The sequence below is a fragment of the Poecilia reticulata genome, chromosome 7 (assembly GCF_904066995.2).
Source record: "Poecilia reticulata chromosome 7, P_reticulata-male-v2, whole genome shotgun sequence".
In the NCBI taxonomy this organism is placed as follows: Eukaryota; Metazoa; Chordata; class Actinopteri; order Cyprinodontiformes; family Poeciliidae; genus Poecilia; species Poecilia reticulata.
Window position 1 is genome coordinate 15,925,554 of NC_088836.1, and position 26,114 is coordinate 15,951,667.

General features: G+C 40.3%; 1 protein-coding gene across 2 annotated transcripts; it reads right to left on the minus strand.

Annotated features, from left to right (window-relative positions):
• Positions 1-2,833: 2,833 nt before the first annotated feature.
• On the minus strand, positions 2,834-25,566 carry cacnb3b (calcium channel, voltage-dependent, beta 3b). 2 transcript variants are annotated; one of them, XM_081608979.1, is made up of 14 exons: positions 25,486-25,566; positions 10,429-10,548; positions 10,175-10,297; positions 9,960-10,081; positions 9,685-9,737; positions 8,663-8,682; positions 8,390-8,470; positions 6,019-6,077; positions 5,733-5,833; positions 5,427-5,578; positions 5,157-5,252; positions 4,776-4,946; positions 4,640-4,687; positions 2,834-3,647 (listed from the first exon to the last, which is right to left on the minus strand). In XM_081608979.1, the coding sequence occupies exons 1-13, from the start codon at positions 25,522-25,524 to the stop codon at positions 4,658-4,660; spliced, it is 1,167 nt and encodes a 388-aa protein (XP_081465105.1). In that variant the 5' UTR covers positions 25,525-25,566; the 3' UTR covers positions 2,834-3,647; positions 4,640-4,657. The 2 variants fall into 2 exon arrangements, with proteins under 2 accessions (XP_081465105.1, XP_008411807.1); XM_008413585.3 differs by lacking the exon at positions 25,486-25,566 and adding an exon at positions 15,320-15,933.
• Between the last annotated feature and the right edge of the window lie 548 nt (positions 25,567-26,114).

Genomic DNA, 26,114 nt, shown 5'->3' on the forward strand with positions numbered 1-26,114 from the left:
GGATATGGAAAAAAATAGTTTAGTTACAATAGAATCGTTCTGCAATACAACTCAAATAAAAACAACAACAACAAAAAAAAAACAAGGATCTGGTTTATCCAAGGTTTTATCCTAAGAAGGTTCTGTGCTCTTGGTGTTTTATCAGGTGGAAGGTATTAATCTGCAACCTGATGTATTAGAAGTGTATGTCAGTCTCAGTGAAAGACATATCTGGTCCTGGATAAAAAGTGCATCATTTTAAAAACAGAGGATATCATAAATAAACACATGCTTTCTGAGCTGTGTACTGTGAAAAAAAACAAAACAAACAAACAACAAAAAAACAAAGAACAAAAGACTTTCTGTTGGTCAGAGTTTGCAACGTTTGCATGGAATTTAATACTAATCATTTACAGTATTTACAGCTTATTTTTTATAATGCATATGTAAGTGGTTATGTAGTTCATGTTGATTTGCTCATGTGAGGATGATCCTTGCAGCCCTTCTGATGCAACAGGAGTACAATATATGCCATGCACATACAATAGGTTATTTACATGAGTTTAGATGAACATTGTCTCCTAATAATTTCGAAGCAGTTGCACTGAGGTGGAAGTTAAGAACTGTGAGGTGTCAAACAAACGAACGAGGCAAATTTGGAGACAGACTGCACCACTGCATGGCTTGCAATTTCAGACTGAGATTCAGCTGAACATCTTCAGTAGTCACCATACTGTCTAAGGTCTGCCATGCTTATTTGACATAAACATGTCAGAAACGAACAAAAGTCTCCCTTCAGGACCTTTAAAATCTCACGTGTACAAAAGACAGCAGCCACTGGGCGAGTTCACAGTTTGTTGCTTTTCAGTGGTTTTACTTGCTTGAATAATAGGATAATTAATAATATTTCAAGATTATTTATTTATGTTAACACACAAGTGCCCGGTGGGTGAGTATTAAAGTGTCATTTCTTTTAGAGTTTAATTTAAAAATGATGGAAGATTAAGATACGATAAGATCTTGGAGATTTTTTTTTTTAAATGTCCGAAGCAGTAGTTAAACCTTCTCACAATATTTAAGAGGAGGAACAGAATTTAAGTGAAAACAAACAATATAGTAGGCAAAAGTCTTTACTTTAGTATTAATGCGGCTTAAATTTAGTCGTTAAGTACATTAATTGTGAAAAGGAGATTGCACTGTCTTGGATTTCTTGTCTGTAATGTGGTCCGCTCTGCACAGCTGAAACTTTTCTCTTTTTAAGGACAGAAAGTCTTCTATATTAATAGTAATCCACAAAACTGACACAAAGATCTAAGTTTCAGACGATTTGGCTTTAGTAAACACTCTGCTGAATGAATGACTCTAAACTGGTCTGGACATGGATTCTGAAGCATTTTCATTCAGTCAGATGGATCCAGTATTTGAGGAATACGCCTGTGTTGTGAGCAGTTCAGCCTCATATGTCTGAGCCACAGCACGACTTTGATGACCCATGAGCCAAAATGCTTAGTAATGCGGCACAGAGGCTGGAACAAGCAGTGAGGACGACAGCAATGGTCTTCGCTGCAATCGGTGTGCATAAAAATGTGGTCAGCAGCAGCAGAATGACTTTGACGAGGACTGTAGCTGTGTGTTTTCAGTCTTTAAAAGTGCAAAGCTGAACTAAAAACACACAAGTTGCGACAGAGTATCAATTGCCGTCAACTAAAGAATGAAGACATGAACAAAGTTTGGAGCTCAGTAGGTGTCGGCTACAGGTTTTTCCTCAAGGACTCAGATTGGTATCAGGGACAAAAACATCCTGACTGAAAATATCGACTTTCTAATCAACATGGACAAGTGTTTTACTTGCAGAGCTTCACCATTCAGTCCTAAATCCTATGAATGTCTTGTCACAATCAGATTTGATTTTATTCCTACTTAATTAATACAAGATTGCATGATCATCATTATGAAAAAAATATATAATTCCTTTCTGTGCAAATCTTAAAGCTTAATATCAGCAGCAAAGTACATTTTCATCAGTAGTGGTTAAATTTACACAAACTTGATTCTGCGTATCTCTCATTTGGACTTGTGTGAGAATATACTGTCTTAGGTTTAGTTCATGCAGAAATATTAGAAATTCACAAACTTAATCAATAACGTAACAATATAATTCTGTGAATAAAATTACCTAAAATATTGAATAAATATGAATAAATGTGTTGGTAACATGTTGAGCTTCAACCAGTGGAGTTTCTGGAAATGCAAAACACATTTTGGTCAGAAATGACAGACGCTGCTCCTCTGGGTTTAGCCATATTGCATCCAGAACCACCACTGACTACAGCTTCCCATGCATCATAAGTTCATTTATTTAATAAATAACATACCTATAAGTATTTGATGACTGTCATTGTTACACAAACATCTTTACTTTTTGGGGAGGGACAATGTGACTACAATCAGTGGATTAATTTATTTTAGATTTAAAACTAAATGTGACCAATTTCCATCTGATTTTATTAGTTAAAGGAAAAAGTTACAATCCCAGGGCTGGACTTCAGCTGCCTGCGTCTTTTACCGTAAGGACTCTTTCCTCAACCAACACACCGGACTTAACATACATTCGCCAGCAGTGGCAAAGACGTAGAAAACGTGTGCTATCAGTGTTTGTTATACATTATTTGCATAAAAGCTACATGTAGAGATATGCATTTGGTATACTCAGAGCAAATACATGTGTAACAGATAGTTGTATAGACTGTTTTAGTACAAGGGCAGACAGAAAGAAGAATCCTGGATAAACCAGGAGTGGAAAGTAAGAGGATAAAGGAAGACAAAATCGCAGTTCCCCCGCCCCACCCACCCCCCCCCCAAATGTGTCTCCATGCAAATGTGATACTGGAATGACTCTGACAGGAGCAAACGTACTTTTAAGGAAGCATTTTAGTTAAACATTTAAAATGGCAGCTCACTTAAAGCTGCAGACATGGAAGACATACATAATAGATTTTCTGTCACTCCTTGCACCCGCAAGGAAGCAAGGTGAATCAGACATTAAACCCTAAGAGCCCTGCACTGGAAACCAGCTGATGTGCTAACAGCTTTTCTGTGCCAGTGGTATCATGGACTTAACATACCTCAGCAGCCCCTTAGATGTGTGATGCATCTCCAGTGAGAGATGAATCAGCCTTTGTGTGCTTCAGACAGCTACAGACACTCATGGGCTGGCTCATCTTTCATGGATATTAGGGATTTTATTTTTATTTTTTATTTTTTCACCGTCTGAATTGGAGAAAGTATGACACGGGAGGATTGGTGGTAAGGAGGTGAACAGCGACTGCACTGTTCCCCTGGTTTCTGTAAACCGGTGCTTTTGCAGCGGCAGAAAGCGGCCCTGAGTTATCGGTTGACGGTGGGAGCAGGGATGCCTGGCCCCTGGGGCAGCAGTGAGGCTGCAGGTGGGTGCATCTTCCTCCCTCTGTGGAATATTTCTCCTCCTATCCCAGCTCACCACACTTCTGCTCTTTCACCCTTTTGCATGGACCCTGCTCTTCTCTTTGCTCCACATGTGGAGAAGGTGATGGCTGGCTTTGATGAGAGGAGGAACGCTGCTGCCCCCTGGTGGTCCCTGTTCTCCATGTCCTGACTGTTCTGACCCCAGCCGACAGCACAGGCTGCACCTGCAGAAAAAGAAACACACACACACACACACACACACGCACGCACGCACGCACACACGCACACACACACACAAATGTGCGTGTTTAGACAAATTCTTTAACCTTTAGTCCGGCTTTGATGAGAGAACTACTCTCATTCGTCCTCATTTGCTTTCCACAAGTTTTTGTTAAGTAACGTTTTCTTAACTAAAAATGTTACTAAGGAATTTCTGAGGAAGAAAATAAATCACTTGATGAAAAATCTTTTTAAGTAGGGTCTTGCATGCAGCGAATAATGATCTTGATTTAGATAAGAAATCATAGGGATCCAGTTGCAAAGCAGTTTTCTGGCATTTCAGGATCACTCCTGTCTAAAGTGTCTGGATCTTGGGTTGTTTTGGGAATTTTTCTGGGTTTATATTTTTGATCATTTGTTGCCTGTGTTTGACTTTAGTTCTTTGTTTAAATCAAATGAACATCTATTTCTGTCTTACTTTAAGTCAATCTGTTCTTAGTTATTTTAGTGAGATAATGTTTATAGTTTCTGTCACCCTGTCTCCCCTTGTGTTTACCTCTGTATTTCTGTAAGTTGTTTTGAAACTATTAAAACTTATTTCATTATTTGTCTCCAAGATACTGGCTTGCATTTTGGTCCAGCCTCATACATAAGCACAATAACAGAAAGTTTTATTTCGGTTCACTGTTACTTTGCATCTGTTATAAATTTTTGTGCAGCATCAACCTTTATTCTGAATTTTGGGACATTTATAGTGAAATCCATGAAGACAGATGTCTAACACATCACAGTCCTATAGTTCCTTTCTATGTTCTAATCACAGCTGCCATCTTGACCAGATAACAGATTTCTTATTGCAACTCCACAGGACCCTATTTAAAACAACTTTTTTTGGATGAATGAAATTATAAAATATAAATAAATGACACATGGTTTAACTCATAAACCCCCCGCCCAAAAAACATTCAAACAAACAAAAACATTATTTTCTGCTCACCTGCATCTGAGGCTGGGATCATTCTATCAACTCTTGAGTCTCTGAAAACTGTTTTGGACAAAAAAGGAGAGAAGGTGAAGCTAATTAATGGAACTTCAATATAAGTTTAACATTTTAGTCGGCTGTGTGTTTGTACCTGCTGACTGGAGTTGGCTGAAGGGGGGGTGACCATATTCTGGTCCTGTAAGGGATTAACTGGGGCAGAGCAAGGGAGATGTGTAGCTCGCCAGTAAATTTCCAGGTACTCCGCGAGGTGGTCGCAGGCTTCTTCCAGCTGATTCTCATCCAGGGTTACGTCAAACATCTCCTGAAGGACCAAAAGCACAAAAAGTACTTTATAAAACTCTCTTTAGTTTTGTTTCTGTGTCTTTTCTCACATCAGACACTGGAACTAGTGATGGAAACTAGTCTGTTGGATTGCTCATGTACATTTGGCTGTTTGCTTGTTAATGTGTGTGCTGTGCCTTTTTAAATAAAACAGATGGACTTAGATTGAAATGAAAACAGAGGGACATACAGGAGGACACTGAGCCAGCTTGTCTCCGGCCATCATCTGGACATTGAGGTGCTTGCTTTGGGACTTCCCTCGAGACTTTATCAGCCTCTGAAGAACCTGTAGGATGAATCAAAGACAATGATTACTTTTTTTTTTTAAGAAACATTGGTCTCACTAAATCAATTCAAATCAAAGCAGCTGACTGTTTACTTCCATATTAAATCAGACTGGTTCGCCATAAACCTGTTTTGATTGATCCTTTTTCAAAACACAATGCAGGCTTTACTGTACTTTGGGTGATGAAACTTTAACATAGACGATGATGGGAGCCAGAGATGTTTTGAGGAGCTGGGCTGGATGGTTGATGGTATCTGCATCCAGGACGACCAGCTGAAGAGACTTTGCCAACTCAAAGATCCTCTCTATCTCACTCTGGACTTCAGCTGAGAGCAAACCAGAAAAAAAAGAAAAAAACAAAAAACAACATTTACTGGAATCTATTTTTAACTCAAGAGTCAGTGGAGGTATCTATTCTTAGCTCTTATTGATCTCCATTCACCACCAAAAAGATTGAAGGCAGCTTTTCTCGTTACTTACCCAGACTAGAGCGAGTGTTGGATCTCTCCATTATGGCCTTCTTGTTCAGCACCGAGCGCTTTGCCAGGGACAGATCAGCGGTCACCCGTGTAATGGTGATCCTGAGGAAGGAGCGTCTTATCACATCTTATCCACTACCGTTCCATTTCAAAGGAGTGAAACTGTACTCTCAGGGAGCTAAAAATAATTCTTCATCATGCTGTATCCTAGCCACCATGAAACGTGATAGGCAGAACACCACAATGAACCCAGACACAGTGTGTGCAGCAGAGACAGCCGTGCTCACCTGTCGACAAATCTGTGCTTTAGGAAGTCAAACAAGGCTTTCTGCATCATGTCAGTCACCTATGAGAAACAAAGTGCAAAGGAGTCAGAAGACAATTGCTCTAATAACACAACGAAGACACAACGTATCATATCTTCGTCTGGTTTGTAAGGCTTTGTTCTCTTTCTCATTGCAATCACGTTCCAGATCGTTAGACGCTGGTACAAATATTGTTTTCACTGGACTGTAAATATATTCCTTGATTTTGTCTTTTAATTTTAGGCTAGTAGGCCTGCTCAAGTAAAAATAATAATTGTCAATAAATGTGAATTTTGTCTGAAGCTGTGAGAAATGGACCGCTTGAGGCTCTGGGGCTGTTCTCAGTAAGAAAAAGACATTTAACCCAAAAAACATGGACATCTACCCAACTAAAATGTGTTTTAGTTGAAAAAAAAAGTTAATGTAGTTAGTTACCATGGTAAGCTAATGTTATATGACTACATAATGTTACTACAATACATGTTTGAATAACTTAATGAGATACAAATAACCATACATGTAAATGAACAGATTTTATTGTACTTATTAGAAAGCTTTGGATGTTAGGTGGCCACATTCACTTCAGCAATGAGTTTCACCGTCATTACCTTGAAGCTCCACGAGTTTTAGCGTTGATATGTTACGGACAATTAATGGACATTTCAACTAAAGTAGGGACAACCCTAAAGCTGTAGTTCTAAAACAAAAAAAAATGTTTCAACGTGACATCATTCTGGATTTTTCTAAGGCGGCATCATCACGGTCTAATTTCCAGCAGTTGCAGAAAATATCGATGGCTTTTAGATGGCACTGCTCTTCCACTCTGACGCAGAGAAATGGAGTGACCACAAGAGGGGGTTCAGAGAGGAGAGAAAGGAGTTAATGTGGAAGAGCATCAAGGAGTGGCTGCATGCAATATGTACAAGTGAGACAAAGCGGAGAGAATGAGAACAAGAGGGAGAGGGAGGCAAGCTGGTGTTCACCACCGGAGCATCCCCGAAGCACATCGCACCACTGCAATGCATAAATATTTCACACACATGCACACAAACACAGACGGCTTGGCATGCAGTGTGCGAGATCACAGCGGAGAGATCAGGGCAGAGAGAAAAACACAGAGGCTCAGAAACACACCACTCGCCTTGCATTTCAACATACTCAAACACAGACTCATTCCATGCTGAAGGATTCAGAGGAGAGTCAGCAATGTGTTTTTATAGGTTTCATACACAGTGCGACTGTCTGTGATGTAATGTTCTAATACGAACTGAGTTAGGATATATGAGGAGACATATTGGTTTAGCTGATCTGAGAGGCAGCAGTCTTTGGAGAATGTGACTCCAATGTTTAGTATCGCTGTTCATTGGATAATTCTGGATAAACAACCAAAAAAAAAAAAAAAAAAAAAAGAAATCCCACTGGATCTGAAAACCCAGTCCATTTTTGACTGAAGCAACATTCCAACAGACTGAGCTCAAACACAATTGAATGTGTCTGGTACATTTCAGGGTTACAGTTATTTTGGTGTTCTGCAGATGATTTATGAAGCGTTGCATACATTTACATGGAAATGTATTTATTTTTTTGGTACCCCAAACAATGCCTCTTCTTTAAATTTAAAGTGACAAATTACACATCTCTTCTAGGTTGAACACAGTGGCTAGAGGACTTCTAAGTAGTAATCCACAATTGCATCTTTCCTATGGGAAAAAATATATTACAGAGGCCAATTTCTGTAAACTACTCTACAAAATAGGAAAGACAACAGAACATGCTACTCAAATTGTGCAGATTGTCTGCGTCATTCTTTGGGTCGATAATGGGTGCAAGAAAACTCTCAAACGGCCTGTAAGTTAGTTGAGGGATTTGTTCCTTTATGGCAAGTGGCAACAAGTGGTTTCGTAGTTGACAACTTCAAGAACTCCAAAACTTGAGCTCTGAGAGAGGGAGTCCTTAACCTCACTTACATCAGAGCAACTATTTCTAAAACCCTGTTTCTCGATCTGTGACAGCAAAGCCTTACAGGTTGATCGTATAAGTGTTTAAAGCAATGCTACAGCACCGTTTCTCCAATTTAATAAGTATGCTTCACCACCTATCTAAATGGAACATTTATGAGATGCATAGTCTACAAAGGCCTGCATATTTTTGTTTTGCTCACTGCTTGTTTTAATCTTAATAAAGTCTTTTGTAATGAAGGCGATAACGTGAACTGCAAAGTCAGTGTTGCGAAAACGTCCCAACTGGGAGTCATTGACGTTGTAGTTTTGAAGTCTCAAGATGTCTGCCCTATTTTTCTCTCTAACAGCTTTTGCACAGTGAAAGCAGATAACTCAGTGGGTAATCAACTCACTTCATAGCCTTTCAGTGAAGGGCCCACCAGCACCACGGGCCTCATGGAGGGAACCACGTCATAGGGAGGAACATGTTCCGTCTGCAGAGGTCACAAACGCAGGCAGGGGGTGGAGGACGGGAGAGCACAGAATCGCTGAAGTGAATGGAAACACACTCCAGGAGATAATTTGTTAAAAATTGGTTGGCTGTGCACTCAGTAGCAGAGTATGAATTGCAAAGTAAAAGAAAATAAAAAATACAAAGAGGCAAGAAAGGAAAAGGACAAACATACCTGTTTCTGCTTCTGTTTGGCTTTTAGGATAAATACAATTAACATTAAACATGATTTATGAGGAAAAAAGCAGAGGATACAAAGCCATAAGTAAATAAAATACCCAGAGAGTCCGTGTTGGATGGATGGCTTTTACATTCAGGTAAAAATATTAGGGTCCATGTGCATTTCTAACAACTCTGAACGTACAATATCTAACATAAATTATAAAACAATATTGTAAAACACCAAGTAACGAAACCAAGCAAAAACAGCTAAAAAGACATTTTAAAACTTTCTCTAAAATGTAAGAAAAATTTTGACCCAACAGTTGTTCCCTGCTAAATGGGCTAAATTCATGGAGGGTCACTATGAGAACAACAGAGGATGGGAACATTGCTACTCAGTATTCTAAGGAGTTTGTCTTGTTTAAACCTCAGACGTGTAGTTTAAAAGTCCTAGCTTAGACAGAATATTGGATTAGCATACAAGTATATAGGATTCAAAGAGGTTTCAAATGAACATAGACTTGTGATTGTATCGGATAATAGTTTATAAGCTCTGAACATGTTGTCAAAATGGCTGCCAACATGGTCATCCAAGCAAGTTTATCCTAAAAGCAGATCACAAGGATGCTAAAAGAAGACTCCAAAAACTCTAACATGTCATCATGAGACCAGCAGGCTCTTGCAGAGATGGTCCATTTACAGATCTATAACGTAAATATTGAGTTCTGTAGTTTTCTGTGAAGTTGCCGGGTGTGATTAAGCTGATCATTCGTCACAATTAGAAAATGGTTCTTAACCAAAAAAAGTGACTTTCTACTAGTTTGTGCAAAATCTTTGTTTCACGCGAGCAAAGACTTTATCAAGTCCAGAGGACCCCAGAGTCATTCTCATGAATGTCATTCCAAATGTTATTTCCTTTCATTGGCGTTATTTTAAAACGAGCCTTTTCACTACTGCATATATAAATCTGACCTATGGGGATCACCAAGTTCCAGCAGACGAGAAACGAAACGCAGCTCTTCCTGTCCCCCTTACCTGCAGATGGAGGGGTGGACCTCCAGCCTCCCGATGATGCGTTCCCTCCTTTCCTGCAGAGCGACATAATGCAAAACTTTATTATGCGTGATGAATCCCCTCAGGAGGCAATTTGGAGAGCTCCAAAAAAAGCTCAACACATGAGCAAGAGCTATTTATAGCTTTGAAAAGTTTTCAGTGTGTACTGCAGAGCGAGCTGGTAAAAATCAGGGCAGAGAAACTCAGAAATACAGAGTGGCAGCAAACAAATCCACGAGGGCCGTGTGTGTTTTGACCTGGCAGCTGCTTTTTGTTCTTGTTTTATCCTCATGGCCTCCAGTTTCACTGGGCTCGGGATAAATGTAATGTCTGCCCCTTCTTTCACTAGCCGACCAATCCACCAGTCATTGTTATATTTCTGCAGGAAAGGAAATTGCACAATGGCTTAACATTATATCTAAAGATTAATTTACCATGGATTGTTGTCATGTTGAGTTTGAATGTTTCCTACCTCTTTTATGTGCAGAAAGTCTTTGGTTTCAAAGTTGATAGCAGCACCTTGGACCGGACAATCTTCATCAAGGGCCCCACAGTAACTCACATTGGTTTTCACTGCAAATGCCACCGGCTTGGACTGTTGACGACAAGTATGTGAAGCAGTTTCCAGCAGTCCTTTGGGCTCCATAGACGTAGAAGACTTAACACCAAAGTAGAGTTCTGGTACTACTGATTTTTAAGGGATTAACATAAATTTGAGCCTCTTACCTTGGCTCTTTCCAGCTGCAGCTGAGCCTGGCGCTCGGCTTCACGCCGAGACGCCTCCTGGTCTTCCTCCAGGGACAGGTCGGAATCAGAGGGTCGACTAGCGTAGGAATCAGCTGAACCCTGGACAGGGAGAGAGAAAATGTAAAAAAAATAAAAATAAAACTCTCAGAGGTGACCTGAAGGAAGAGATGAACCCGTTTCAATGCAACATCCGGCAGGAATTGCTTATAATTTTATTAGAGTAACAGGAAAATAACGAATGTACCGCTTCACACAGATAATCCGAGTCCTCCATGCCTGTCCCATCGTATACCTGTCCCTGCACCTGCTTGTCCTTTCTTGTAGCTTTCCAAAGCAGCCCTTCCCGTGGGAACATGATGTTCATGAGTACTGCAACACTAACAACAGGCACAACCTTCCCTTTTTATCTGCTTCAACATGTATTGGAAGAAATCCAGTCTGTGCCCAAAAAGGTTGAGTGTAAAAAAAAAACACTATTTGGCATTTTATAGTTTTACTGTTTTTTTTTTTTTTTTTAATGGTTTCAGTACAAAAATTCTTTGTGAGCCAATAAATAACCTTTGCAAGAAAGAATAAAGGACAATAGAAAGTGCTGGAGAGATCCTGAGATCTGTCCCTTTATATTGATTAATAATTAAAACACAAACCTCACCTTACTCATCCTCTCACACCAACATCATATTTAGAAGTGAGCAAACTTATAATAAGCCAAATAAAGTATCTTAAAAGGTTTATTTGACCCTTTTCGTCACGTCTGGCTCACGTTGTGCCTCTTCCCTCCTCCTGTTCAGCTGCAGCTCTTTGATACCGCCAAGTGCCCCCAAAACAGTTTGAGCAAAAATCTAAAGCAAAGGATTTTGGAATTATTTATATATGAGAGCCATTTGTAGATGGAACAGAGTCCATTAGAAGAGAGGAAAAAAGGGACTTTATTCAAGATAAAAATGTTCTGCCTTGTTATTTTTGGCATGGCTCAAATCCCAAAGATCTGAAGGAAATCACCTCATCGTTCATCATTTTTACCCTGCATAAAAATGATGAACGAGTAAATCTCCTAAAGCTCTTTGCCTTGACCGCTCTGTTTGTAACCATTAAAAGGATTTCCAACTTAGTTATCCTCGAAGGTTTGACCACTTTCATCAGAAATGACTGATTTAGTTAAAACCAACAACTTTCCTAGGCATATTCTTGAAACGCTTATTTGAGGACATGCCAAGGTTTTGAATAGGCCGTTGCAGTAGTCTGCCTGGTCCATCCCAAAGCTGCTTTAGACGTGTGTTTGAAATCACTGTTCAAGTGAAACAATCACTTAGAAGAATTTGTACGTAGCACTCCTTTGTTACTCCACAAATATTGAATCACTACAGCTAGCAGAGAAGCAGCCCCTCAGAATGATTCTGCTGCCACCATGCTTGACAGTTGACATTGTGTTCTTAGTTTTAAAAGTATTTGTTTGTTTTCTTTAAAAGATATTTATTGCCATCGTGGTCAAATAGTTCAATCTTTATCTCAGCTGAAAATTTCAGATCAGCTTTAGGGATTTAATTTTGAAACAAGGACTTCTTTGTTGGTTGGCAACCTCTGCATCCACAGACGAGAAGAATTTGTTTCACATTAGTCATGGTTGCACATCTGGAAAACCTTTTGTCTGAACTGATCACCGTCGACTCTGTAATTGGTTAGAGCTTCCTCAAGTTGTGGAAATGTACAAATATAGTTTCCAGATCTTTAATGAGTTCGTTGGCTTTCCCATTTTCCTGAGGATTGCAGATGAGGGTTGATGAGTGCGCTCCAACAAATCCCCCCTCCGCTCACTCTAAACCAGGGGTTCTTCAGAGGTGGGCTATCCTGGTCCTCAAGGGCCAGTGTCCTGCAACTCTTACATGTCTCCCTGATCCAACACACTTGAATCCAACAGCTGAATCACCTCCTAAAAGCAGTCAAGTTCTTCAGAGTCCTGCTAACGACCTCATTATTTGACTCAGGTGTGTTGAAGTAGAGACACATCTAAAAGTTGCAGGAGACCAGCTCTCGAGGCCTGGAGTTGCCCACCCCTGGCCTAGGCAGTCAGGTCCTTGTTGACAAGTTAAATATCTAGAGGATCCACAAAAACTTAGCTGAAAGTGTGAGCCTGAATGTTGAATTTTGACCTTGTGAATTAAATAAAAAATACAAAATGTTAAGAATAAACCCCTGATTATTTCATGAATAGCAAAATTAACTAAAGTATAAAGAGTCATTGCTGATGAATGATGTGTGTGTGTTTCACAGACAAACATCCATCCTTTGTCTTTACACCCTTGTCCCTCAGTGGGGTCAGGAGGGTTGCTGGTGCCCATCTCCAGCTAACGTTCCGGGCGAGAGGTGGGGTCACCCTGGACAGGTCGCCAGTCTGTCGCAGGGCAACACAGAGACACACAGGACAAACAACCATGCACACACACACTCACACCTAGGGTCAATTTGGAGAGGCCAATTAACCTGACAGTCATGTTTTTTGGACTGTGGGAGGAAACCGGAATACCTGGAGAAAACCCACGCATGCACAGGGAGAACATGCAAACTCCATGAAGAAAGACCGGGGCTGGAAATCAAACCCAGAACCTTCTTGCTGCAAGGCAACAGGTCTACCAACTGCGCCACTGTGCAGCCCACAGACAAACATGTTCAGGTAAAAAATAATTACTTGTTACGTTGAAAGGAGATAATTTATCACACTAACCAACTTTACTCTAAACTTTTAACCATAAAATTTGTCTTTCTCAAGATGTTTTAGCTCAGGTAACCAGGTGAGTTGTGCCTTCTATTTTCTTTCTTTGGCTTTGATATTCATGAGTATTTATTCATTTAGGACTGCTGTATCCATGGTTACTGAAAATGTAGGTAAAATGTGTTAAAAGCTTTTTAAATAACTTCATTTTTGACTGTAGTAGCATACTTCTAAAACAATACAGCATTAAATTTTGAGTATATGATAAAAAAAATATTTCAGAATTCCATTGGTTACAAAAACATGCAGCTTTTTACAGTTTTTTTGTTGATTATGCGTGAAAACTTAAGGGTATACAGGTGCAAACAACACACAATGAATCTGGTTATGCTAATATTCCTGCATTCAGGTGCACAGGGTATGGGAAACCATGTGTATCAAAAACACATTGTGTGTTGTTTGGCTGACAAATACCCATCAAGTATTCACATGTAAACAAAGCAAAAGTAACTCATCAACATTGTCTTGCTTATGTGCAAGCAACGCGTCAACAGTGCATCCAAGTTTCTAGTGGTCTGGTTTAATCGCTTTTGGTCTTCCATACAAAGCGAAATTCAAATGCAGGGATACATAATACAGTCAGTTTCAGCAGCAAATAGGCTTTAAAATGATGTGTAAAAGCAACATCACACATCACATTAGGTATTCAAAGCTTCAGCATATAGTCCACACAGGTAGAAATAAACACAACTGTCAGACTATTAAATCTTTTACAAAAAATTTAACATATGCCAAGATGCATATGTTCAAGGATTTAGGGACTATATTAATCGTTTAGTCCACAGATATGTTACTTCATGAGCTGTTAGAGGTTTGGAGGAAACATACTGATAATGAGAAAACCCTCACATGCTGGAAATCCCACCAGAGACTGAAACACGAGATGATGACGCTGCAGCAGTTATAGATCTCCACCAGCAGAGGGCAGCACATTCATATCACTAACAAGTAAGACAGACAGCAATGCATGTTTGCATGTTTATTTTCACGACACTGGCTGAGTTTGTGTTTAATCTAATGGGTTTTACTAAGACTCTGTAATGCAACAAGTAAAAATGGTGGTCAGACATATAAGTAGAATATAAATAATGGCACTTTGTTGTTGAGTATCTATCATAATTTTATGAAACACATGCAAAGCCACAGGTATAGGCTTAGCTGAAACACTGACAAAAACTGGAGCTTTAATAGAGTAAAAAAGGAAAAAAAAAAGCTACAGATAGTAAATTAAAACATGAGCTGAAAAATTACAATACTGGCATATAAAAGAAGACAAAAATGAGCAAAGCAGGACAGATGGTACGGTCTTGAATAACCACAGTAAATTTAGAACAATTATTATGGCAATACATTAAAATAACACTCACAAAAACAGAGAAAATGAAAAATAAGGTTAAGGATACACAAAATTACTAAAACATAACATAAACAATATAAAACTTAGCTTTATGCCGCTTGTGACATCCAATGAGTGTTCAAAAACAAAACGGTACAAATAAAAGGATAACTGAAAATATTATAATAAATAAATAAATAAATACAGACAGACAGACAGACAGACAAAGACACATATTTATCCCAAGGAGGTTGTACATGTTCCAGGATATCAGCAAGCTGTACAACAGTGGTATGTGCAATTTTATGCCTGTAATCTCTTTCAGTCCAGATGTACTGACCCTCAGTGGGATAGGAGCCACACGGCTCTCTGTCGACTCAAAACACATTCCTAGCTGAGAGATGGACTTTTAAAACAAACTATTGATCCAAATTGATGATGTTCAACAGATGGGCCGCCCAGTGAGTCGCAATCCCAGTGAAATGCTACAGTTCAAGCTGAACACAGTAAGCGTGATAAAACCAGTTGCATGTGTTCGGTGCAGCATGTCAACATTGGGTGAAGAACAGGGGGGAGGTGAAGGAGAGACACAAGGGGGGAGATGCAGGCAAAGTGACTGAACCCGTGCACACTTCTGCCGAAACAGCGGTGAAGTCCTCTGAATGTCTCTGAGCAGCCATTTAGAAGACTCGTGGACGAAAAAGCTGAGTTTGCATGCAGGGAGATTGTCCTCTACAGAAACGGAGGCAGCGTTAGGAGCGTACCTTGTTGATCAGTCCTGTAGCACTCGAGTCGGAGGCAGACATGATTCTGCTGCCAGTGCTCTCCTCTCCCCATGGCACAGAAAAACAGCAGAAACCTCCTCCCCTCCGGCCGTGGTTACAGTGAGGGGAGCACAGCGAGAGAGGGAGGCAGAGGGAGGGAGGCGCGCTCAGGATAAGTGCTTCACAGCCATTGCTGCGCTGCCTCAATACTCATTTCCCATGGAAAATTGATGCTCTGACTGCAGCACTGTTTTGTGTACACCCGTGGAAATCTTTACATCCTAGACGTGTCAGGAAAAGGAAAGTCTCCTCATGTTTCTATTGCACAAGTCGCTCCCTCATAACTTAGGTTTCACAAAAGCGCCATAACTGTTAAGGTTCATATGGAGTTGAATCATTTCTACACCAGAAGGTCAAGAGATGCTAAGTACATGCATGAAGAAAAGGCAGGCTTGCATCTGCATTGTACCATTGAAATTTTGAAGTACGAGGTACTTCAAAATATTTTGTGTGGGGTTAAAAAATGTGAAACCACCTCAAAAACAGAAAATACAACAAAAGTAATGAAGAAGAGTAAAGTTCAACATAATGAGAAAGAAATAATGTTTTCCATCCTAATTTAATGGATCCAACTGTTTCTGCATACCTCGGGTTTTCGAGGAGGTTGTTCCAGAGCATTTAGGAACTAAATGCTTCGTCTCCTGTTTAGTTTTAGTTTTGAGAACATTGAGTGGAGATCATATTTAAAGACCTGAGGGATCTATGTGGTTCATACCTGACAAGCAGCTCTGAAAGGTTTTTAGGCTTGAGGACATTCACTGCTTTATAAACCAAAAGCAAGATTTACTTTTCATGCCTGACTCCAGGTAGACAGACTGACCTAACATCATCCATTTTCCTGGTTTGGGTGACGATCCAGGCAGGCATATATGGGATGAGCTGCAGCTGCCTGCCTGATTTTTCAAAATGATCTTTCACTGAGATCTGTGATACAATAACTTACCCACAGAACATGGCAACCAGTAATAAACTTTGTGTGTATGTTAATTTTGGTATGAGTACACATCACACCTATAGGCGTTTTTCCTGGTCTGTGATTTTTAGTCTCATTGAGTCAAATCAATAATTTTAGTCTTTTCTTCATTCATTTGGAGACATTTTGCATCGTCCACATGTAATGTGCTGAAATAGAAACAAGAAGTGATGTAATCAGAATTCATATGTTAACTGTATTTTTTATAAAATTTAGTTATTGGATATTGGTCCCAGTTGGAGCTTTGAGGAACCCAACATTTATCTGCTTTGGATAACACAAAGCTCTGCTGTGCAAGATAAACTGGGCCAAATTATTTCCAATTTATCAGTCAGTGTGTACTCAAGCACACCACTGTTATCCACTAATACCAACAAAGATCATTTAGATGCCACAGTGTTAAGGTTTATTATCTTTTCAAACCTTTACCAAAGTTCTACAGGAAGCACAGCCACAAAATGCTTCAGAAACAAACTGTGGATCCAGTTCAAGGTTAGTGACTCATTTTTACAGGATGAAAAATAAAATAAACTAGGTTTAATGACATGGTTGAGGATACGCAAACAGGGACTCATGGAGAGCAAACTGTCTGCCTGCCCTGCAACATCCTACTGACAGAAAGGTGATGCGTAAGTCTACAAATCAGAAATGCGGTGGTGAGTCAAGAGACAACCATGTTGAGTCCATCAGTAGTGGTAATAAGCCAGCAGAGAGGTATCCATTATGGAAAACATCCTTACAGTTCCAGGCCGCCTGGCCCAGGCTGCATGCCTGCTCGTCTGGTCGCCTCAGGCACTGAGAGACCCTCCGCTTTGGGGTCCACGCTGGAAAAAATACACTCCTGCACAGGCTCTAACCCTCATTCAACTTTGACTACTTATGAATTAAGTGCACTCTAGCAAGGCTTTTAGTAGAAAATATCTCAGGGCGATACATTTCTGCGTGGCTTTTCAAAATTAAAGGGAAGCGAGCAGGCAAGCACTCACGCACACGCACACACACACACACACACGCACCCCCCCCCCCACACACACACACACACACACAGCAGCAGCAGCACATTATTATTGCAACAACTCGCCTCGCAGATCCCTCTGGATCAGAGATGATATGGTGGCTATATTTTCATCATTAGTGTATCAGTATGCACAAGGCAGCAGGCAGTGGCCAGCAGAGGCAAAAATAGAATGAATACAAAGGAAAAACAGAAAGTGGGGCAACACAGATTTGAAACACAAGTGATTAGTTTAAAAAAAAATGTATCTATCTTTCTGGTGCTAATTATTCCAAGTATTTTCAGCTATTTACGATGAGTGACAATAGTGGCAATGCTACAGCTAATTTATTAGAACAGAGGATGACAGGTTTGCAGGAGACTTTTCCCTTTTTTGTGTGTTTTGTCTTTGCTGTTCAGTGGTTCTAAATATAGCTCTCCTCTGCTTTACTTACACTCCTCCTACCGCCACAGACTGGGGGCCAGCAGTGGGGAGAAGATGGCTGAGGATTGTCAAAGTTCACTGAGTTTTCATGAATGCCTCCAAGTAGGAGGAAGCAGATTTGAGGTCGGCTCAGCTACAGTTGTTCTGAAGCCGGATTGAGTGAGAACTCAATGAGAACAGACAAACCCAGAGACATTTATGCCGACTATGGAGGTGGGATCCTCTTTTGAAATAGGCACAGTGAGCAAGGTGGACTTAAAAAAAAACAAAAATCTCATGGTTACCATTACAAAACATGTTTTTTCTTTCGCTTGTATGAGTCTGTTGGTGACATACTGCTGAAAACGACGACTTCTGATGAAATGTTCTGGTTTGTACAAAAGTTCAGACTTATTTAAACTAATATTGTTGCGACCTAAATATGTTTTGTTTTGTTTGCACAATAGGATTTATATATGCTTCTATGCAAGTGTCTCTTTAAGGACTATGAGCTGGTAGTATATAAAATATAACATACTATATATTACCTGTATTAGATAAGTCTCTTTGTTTCTTTACTTATTATTAATCCAGATTAGTGGGTCCCAGAAACTAGTCCTGGAGAGGCAAAGATAACTCCAACCTGAAAAATAGCACAGAGGATTATGCTATTTCATGAACTTTCAAACTCTGGGTGGGCACTGTATGTCGTCCAAAGAGTCATTTTTGGTCTCAATTTTAACCAAACGTAATGTGGTCTAAAATAACAAAAATAAATAAATAAATAAATAAAACCAGCCTCTGTTATTATTTTTCTATTTATATAAATGGTCCTTTCCACTGCATTTTGGGCCAATTGTTGGGAGTCACATAAACATAAATTATGTTTATGTTCATAAACATTTTCATAAAATCTAGAGATCCTATGTGTAGATGTAACAAGATGACTTAATAAAAATTATGGTAGAGTGGTGTGTCAGGCTAAATCTGTTGGAGTGGCCCAACATGAGCACATATTTCTCCAAGCATTCAGCTCCTCCTTTCACAATCAATTCATGGCCGTGAAAATGTGTTGTCTGGAAGCAATTTCAGATCTTTGCACTTACAGCAGGGCAGCAACAACAAACACTCAAGAGTTAATTTTTCCTCAGTCATCTCTGATTGTGTATTATCAGATCAAACACTGACAACTAAAATCCTTCTCCAATACAAAGCGTCTAAACACAAAAGATGCAGCATTTTCAACCAAAAAGCCACTGACGAACAGAGAATTTTGTAAAAAAAAAACAACAAAAAAAAAAACATTACATGCTTTGATGGACACATGAGAATATTTTTTTGTTTTTCTCTTGAATTGAAAACTATTACCACAAACAACAACAACAACAAAAAACTACAGAAAATGTGATACAGTGAAAAAGAAATTTTAAATTGACAGGTCCCTGCCAAAAAAAAAAAAACCCTCAATCTGTGTACCTTAAGTTTCTTCTCTACATCAGAAGACCACTTTTCATGCATGTGCACTTGTGAAAAAATCCCTAAATCTAGCTTGCATGCAGCAGCAGCAGCAGCTGAGGCAGCATCTCTGACAGAGGTGCATGTTTCAGAGCCTCGCAGGGAAGAGTGCAACCAGAGTAGGGCAGAGCGGATCAATACCAGAGCCACCCAGATTGATACTCCACACTGTCCTCAGCAGCTCCACCCTCCTCCTGCTCTAATGTAACTTCACAATACGCTCTCCCTGCAGCCATTTTACTTCCAAGTGATGACTAATTTATAAATGTGTTTTAGTATATATATTACTAGGATCTTGTAAAATAGGTAGCTGGTCACAAAAGCACTACAGACGGGTATGACGGTAGAGAGACGTTTCTTATCTCAGACAGGTTGAGGAAGAGAAGCTTGGATGCGATGGAGGAAGTGGAGCAGGATGAAGAAAATCTGGTCAGAAATCTTTCTTCTTCAATTCACTGTCAAATGCTGCCTTGTTGACTACACTGCGCATTCGTAGCCTCCTCTACTCCTCAGGGGATCCCTCAAACTGACTTCACCATGCTGCTTCAAAGCAGAGCCTGAAGCTAACCCACATAGAGTCTGTCTACCTGGAGAGCAGGATTCCAGTCAAATGCTTAATTAAATCACACGTTTGTTCAGCGCTGACCTGGTTCGGGCTCTGGGTTTGAGTCAGGCCTAATTGGTGCGTCTTGACTCGTGGGCTGAGCTAACTGTGGGAATGTCAGCCTTATTAATATGCAATGAACGCCCTACATATTCAACCATTCCAGCTCTTACCGATGGACCTTAAACATTTTCTGTGCACGCACATTTTCTGAGTAACGATGTTGCTGGAAAGGAAATGGATAAATGGATAAAACTGCAGTTTGATTGCAGAGGTACAAGTGTTGTTTATCTTAGTTTATAACACATAACAACATATGTTCCCAGTTCCTGTATAAAACCCCCTTTTTTTGCTGTAATTGAGCTTTTTGGTCATCTCAGCATTGCTGCTTCATCAAATTTAATCAAAGCTTGCACACTTATGTACCAACACACACACACACACACACACACACGCACACACACGCACACACACACACACACAGAGCACTTTGCTCCTCACGGGACAGGCTTTTAGTGCTCTGTCTCATGCAGTATTTAATTGACCTCGCACAGGAAGCCTAACATTCCCAAATGCACTCCTTCCCCCCATTGCCGGAGAAAACACGAGCCAGTGCCCCCACAGCTTCCCACCGCTGCTCCCGTGCCACACAACTGCTCTCCAAATGCCCTTTTCTGCTTTAGAGCAACTCAGACTTTTCTACGGAAATGTCAGTGCCGAGGGCAAGGGATTTGGATGTGCATCACATTTGGTCGAATCACATCAGAATTACGCTGGGCGTCGCTTTCTTCAAAATCTCTCAAACTTTGAGGCTGGAATTTTTAAAAAGTAGAGTTTACGACGTGACAAATTTCTGATTCACAAACATCTAACCAGGCATCCTTCAAGAAAACAATTGTGGATGTATTCTCCGGCTTTGGTAGGTGTCTCAGCAGTTGCCGGATCAGATTCTGAGGAGATAGCAGTACTTACTCAGATGGAGGTAGGAGAGCACTCTCCCCGTGTCTCTGCCCTCTCTGCTAGTCAGTCATGGTGTGCGCTCTCTCTTGGGTAACAATGAAGTGTACTGTAGCGTGCTGGTAAGCATTCTATCCCTCTCTCTGTCTTTGCACCCCCCTTCCTTTTCTCCACCACTCTCGGCTCTGAGTCTCTTGCTACGTCACTGAGGCGCTCTCTGCTCAGCGCATCATCCTCCCCACCCTTCTCCTCCACTCCCCTACTTGCAATAAACTCTCCATTTTTCGTCCAATGGGGCTGTCCAGTGACAATGTGTCATGAGTTCATTCACGACTCCGTCCTGATTGACAACAGCACAGCGTATTACAATCATGAGACGCTCAAGTGGCTGTTTCTGACAGAAATTTCAATCCACTCCACCTCGTATTAATTAGGGTGTTGTTTCAGACTCATTTGAACTTTTCCTTTTACCTCCCAGAATGATGACATGATAAGAAATTTCAGCAATTTGTGTGCACTGATTTTTTCTTCTTCTAATTCCACAGATTGTCAACTTGAGGTTTGGGTAATGCGTGGAGATGGGAAGTTACGTTTAAAATGCCGACAGCCACCATCTGTGTGACCTCACAAAACCAACACGTTTTAAGAGATGAGGAAAATCTCCAGCAAGGCCGAGATCCATAATTAATTTGAGATTGTCGCGGGAAACAGAGAGAAAGAAAAAAATAAAGACGGAGAGCAAGACGGATAAGGCACCCCCTCAAATTCAGCGTGAGCAGAAGATGCGAATAAAATATGAATGAACGAAGGAAGTTTGGAAAGTTAAACTTCACTCTGCTTTGCACTGAGCAGGAGAAAAGCAGAGCGAGAGAAAGAAGGGGAGAGAGGGAGAGAGAGAGAGAGAGAAAGAGGAATAGAGAGAGAGACAGGAGCTTTAGGAGCTGCAACCAAGCATTGAGTGCAGATGTCTGTCAGGCTGTCCCAAATGAAGCGCCTCTGTGGGCAGAGATGCTGCTGGTGCATTATGGATGAGGGGATATTTTAAGACACTGGGGGAGCTGCCTTTTGATTTTTGAGCAGAAGGAGATGACACCTGACTGCTGCCAAGCCCTTTCGTGGCGCATGTTCAGCCCTTGATAGGCTCAGACATGCAGGTACAGAATGTGATCTCTGCTTGAAGCACATAGAGCAAGAGGCGGGAGGAGGTAAACAGACCTGGAAACCACTGAAGTGACTGCAAGAGTCTCTGAGCATCACTTCAAACGCAGCATATTTCATGACGTAATGGAGATAAAATTATTTAAATTTACATAAAAAGGTCTAGATAATGAGGACAAATATTTTCAGTAAATACAGAAACAATTCTCCACTAGGTTATCTTTGAATTTATTATGCAGGTTGTTATACTAACAAAGTAATTAGTTTGAAATGGTCAAGGTAACATGCAAGAAACATGCGATGACAGGTGAGTGTCATCCAGATGTGAAATGTAACATGACATGTTTGACATACATAAAGCTCATGAGATTACATGTGAAGCCCAGGGGAAATCCGTGGAATAACATGAAGCAGAGATGTGAACTTCAGCTAAAAATGAACACATTTCTATTTACTTTGCTTCAGCAAAGGTACTTCAAACAACAGCTAATGAAAGGCTGAGCGCAAAATTACAAATGTGGAAAGTTTTTCCATGTGTGTTTGAAACACGGATGTTGGAAAACGTTGACATGTGAAACATTTTCACCAGATGTGTTAACATGCTAAACTATTACATGTTTAGCATGTTGTAGTTCAGTAGCATGTTTAACATATTTAGGAGAAACTTCCACATGTTAAATGTTTTAGCCCATGTGTTTCATATTCAAAAGAGTCTTTCACATCTTATGCTTATTGGTATGATTATTTTTTTCCTGTGACTTTTGTTTTAAATACATTCAGAAGATGCGATCACATGTTTACAACCATATAAATGTTTTCTGTCAAGTTGGACAGAGTAAAACTGAAAAGCAAAAAAAAAAAAAGAAGCAAAAAACTGGATTGTTTTCAGGACCTCCTTAGATGATCTCATCAAAGTACAAACTCAAGTGAAATAATTTTATATTTTCACATGCTAAGCAGTCCAATGAGTACCTTTTAGTTTTAAAAATAAATCCTACCTCTGTGAGTAGGTCACACAGAGCATACCGCAGAGACTCTGCAGTTTGCCTAACACAAAAAACACCGAAGCAAAGGATGGACCTTTTCCAAGTTGGCAGCAGGGTAAGGTCATCGTTGGTGACTTTTTCGTCACCTTTAACACAGTCCAGGCCCTCTGGGGGGGAAACAAGCTCACAGAGATGCAGATGGATGCCCTGATGGTGTCTACCATGGTGGATTATCTCAGCACCAGGATTTAGTTTTCAAACCGCAAGCATCTGTGCTTTGACTTTGAAAATGATACAGCAGCTTTTTGTGTGCTATGAAGAAAACCAAGAATCTATAAAATAATAGTAAAGATGTTTTGTAAAAAAAAAAAAAATAATAATAATAATAATAAAATAAATGAAAATTAAATCTGAAGCAAGTGACTAAGCTCAGAGTTTCAAAGGAAACACTAAAAGATGCAACCTACTAAAAATAAGATGAAAGGTCTTTTGAGGAGCGAATTGTTGCATTGTTGTTTCATCATATTGTTGTGCAGATGATGTGGTTCTTTTTATTCTTTATTCAAAAGTTTAAAGTATGTCTAATCAGAGCCAGCCTGAGGTAAAACTGCCCATGGCCCCCTGCTGGCCTGAGGGCCCAAGAGATTCATACAGGACAGGTTCCCACATGCATCACAAACTGTGGTAGTGTGTGATTGCACTGTGTGCAAAATGGATGTTGTGATTTACTACTATTGCAATTTTTTTTATTTTTTTTTACGTATTTACCTGCAAATTGTTCTTTGCTGTCTGCAAAACCAAATTGCCTCTTTGGGACAATAAAGTTGCTACTCTAGTTCTTTGTAATGCCTCAGTGTTGCAAAAAGTTTCACTATATGGAAATTTTCTGATCTGTACTTTAACTCTGCACTCAAAGGTTATAATACACAGCTCTGGTGTTCAAAATATATTCGCCACGACCATTTTAATTATCCTTCAGAAGGCACAGTACAAGCCCTCTTTTTTACTCCGATGTCATTTCATGCAATATGGAAAATGACATAAAGTTGCTGTAAATGCAGATAGCTGAAGAACTGATTAGTCTCCATCATATTATTTATGCCATTTAATATAAAGTGAGATTATATTAAATTTGTACTAATTGTTAATGAGGCAACTATTATTCCGAATATAAACAAAACCCATTCTATTGTTTCTAAAAATTGTTTTATAAAAATGTCTGAGTGTTCGTTTTCTAATTAAATATGCTGCCAAAGTAAAGCCACTAATTGAAAATTGATGAGCAAAGTGTCATGATCTCAGTTTTTTTTAAGCTTTTGTTTATTTAATGTCTTTGTTAAATTTTCACCATCTACTTGCTGAGCTCTGCCTGTCATATTTGAGACCTACTCAATCTACAACTCATGACACAAAGGACCAATAAAAGTCCTGAAAGAGAAAATGTGAATCTAAGCTGTTATCAAACCTTTTTTTTCTTTTCTTCTAACACTTATACACTTATGAATGCCGTTCAACGTGATTCACCAAGAAAGTTTCAGCATTAGAGCAAATAGCTACCTGGAGAAAGTGCAGTTCCTGTTTAGGAATAAATTAAACAATACGCATGCAAGAATAATACTAATTTGTGAAGCATTTGGCGATTGTATAATCTTGATTTTCTCCCGCCGCTCTGCACTAAGTCTCAAATGGGTGACTGATCAGCAGTTGTTTTTTTCTCCAAACCATTGCTCACAAATTATTCGTCTGAATGCTTTTCTATAAACACATCCACTTTATGACAGTTGACAGCGTATTACAGTCTGAGTTATTACATATCTCCACCCGTGTCCACACACTTCTCATGCGAGAGTGTATCTGTTGCGCTCCATCCCTTTAAAGGCAGCTCATCTGGCCCTAATTTCACCTGGCATTGTGACAGCCCCGATGGGAGTCAAGATTAGAAAGTGAAAGACTCCCGGTGCAGCCAGGTTGTCTCGTTTACTCATCACCACCCACAGTGGCGCAACTACACATTATTCAGGTGGATGCAAAAACATAGATCGGCGCCCCCCCCCCCCCCCCCCCCCCCCCTCCGACCGAGGGACGGAACGTCAGGGTGAAGGAGCGACGCCCACTCAGCACCCCCCCCCCCCCCCCCCCCCCTCCCCGAGGCGACGATACGTGAAGGGTAAAACTCGCTACATTTACCTCCTCATGTGTGCGAGGTGAAGGAGCGTAAGGCGCGCATTAGTGTAAGGGAAAACATCATCGGCGCGCCGCCCCCTCCAGACGGGGTTTTGGCGCCCCCTCTGGTGCTGCGCCCCTATGCGTTGCATACCCTGCATACCCACTTTTTGCGCCACTGACCACCCACACAGAGACGCTCCCATCGTGACCGCGCATTCACGTCTGCATGCCATAGACCGACTACAGGATGCAAGAATTGTTTTAAGAAGAAATCGAGCTGCGTAGTTATTTGTACGCGTCAAGAAAAGAGGGGGAAAAAAAAATCCCACCTCGTTCAGCAGGAAGACGCTTGAATTGGTCAGGGACATCCGCAGTTAACGGGGGATCTCATCCAACACCGCTCTTCAACTTGCTGAATGGGAAAAAAAAAACAAACAAACAAAAAAAAAAACTCCGGTTTTGTTTTTTTTTAAATCTTTTTTCTTTTTTTAATGTCTTTGTGGTATCAGAGTATAAAAAGCATCAGCTAAAAACAGAGCATCTTGTCTGTTTCACACGGAAGAGACGCAAAATAACGACCTTTTTTTGTGTCTCAGCTCTGCAAAGAGATGTGGAGCTCCGACATCATCCGTGCGGTGAAAATGTCCAGTTTCTGATTCACAGAATGATCAATGGCTTGTACACAAAGCCATATCTCCCCGCACGGTCACACGGGTGGATAGATTACAGCTTTCCCAATAAATTATGCAAAATCCTGCACTTTTCAATCCGTCTCTGTGGGATCGGGGGTGGGGGGGGGGGGATTTTTGTAATCTCATGTCAAATTTCTATTTTTGAATCCTAATCGAGTGTGATGATCTCTTCGGAGTCTTATGTCTGCCCAACTCATTTAATCCAAGCCAGAGTTGTCCCCCCCCCTCTCTCGGTGTTGGAGATCAACTTCAAAAGAGCAAATGTG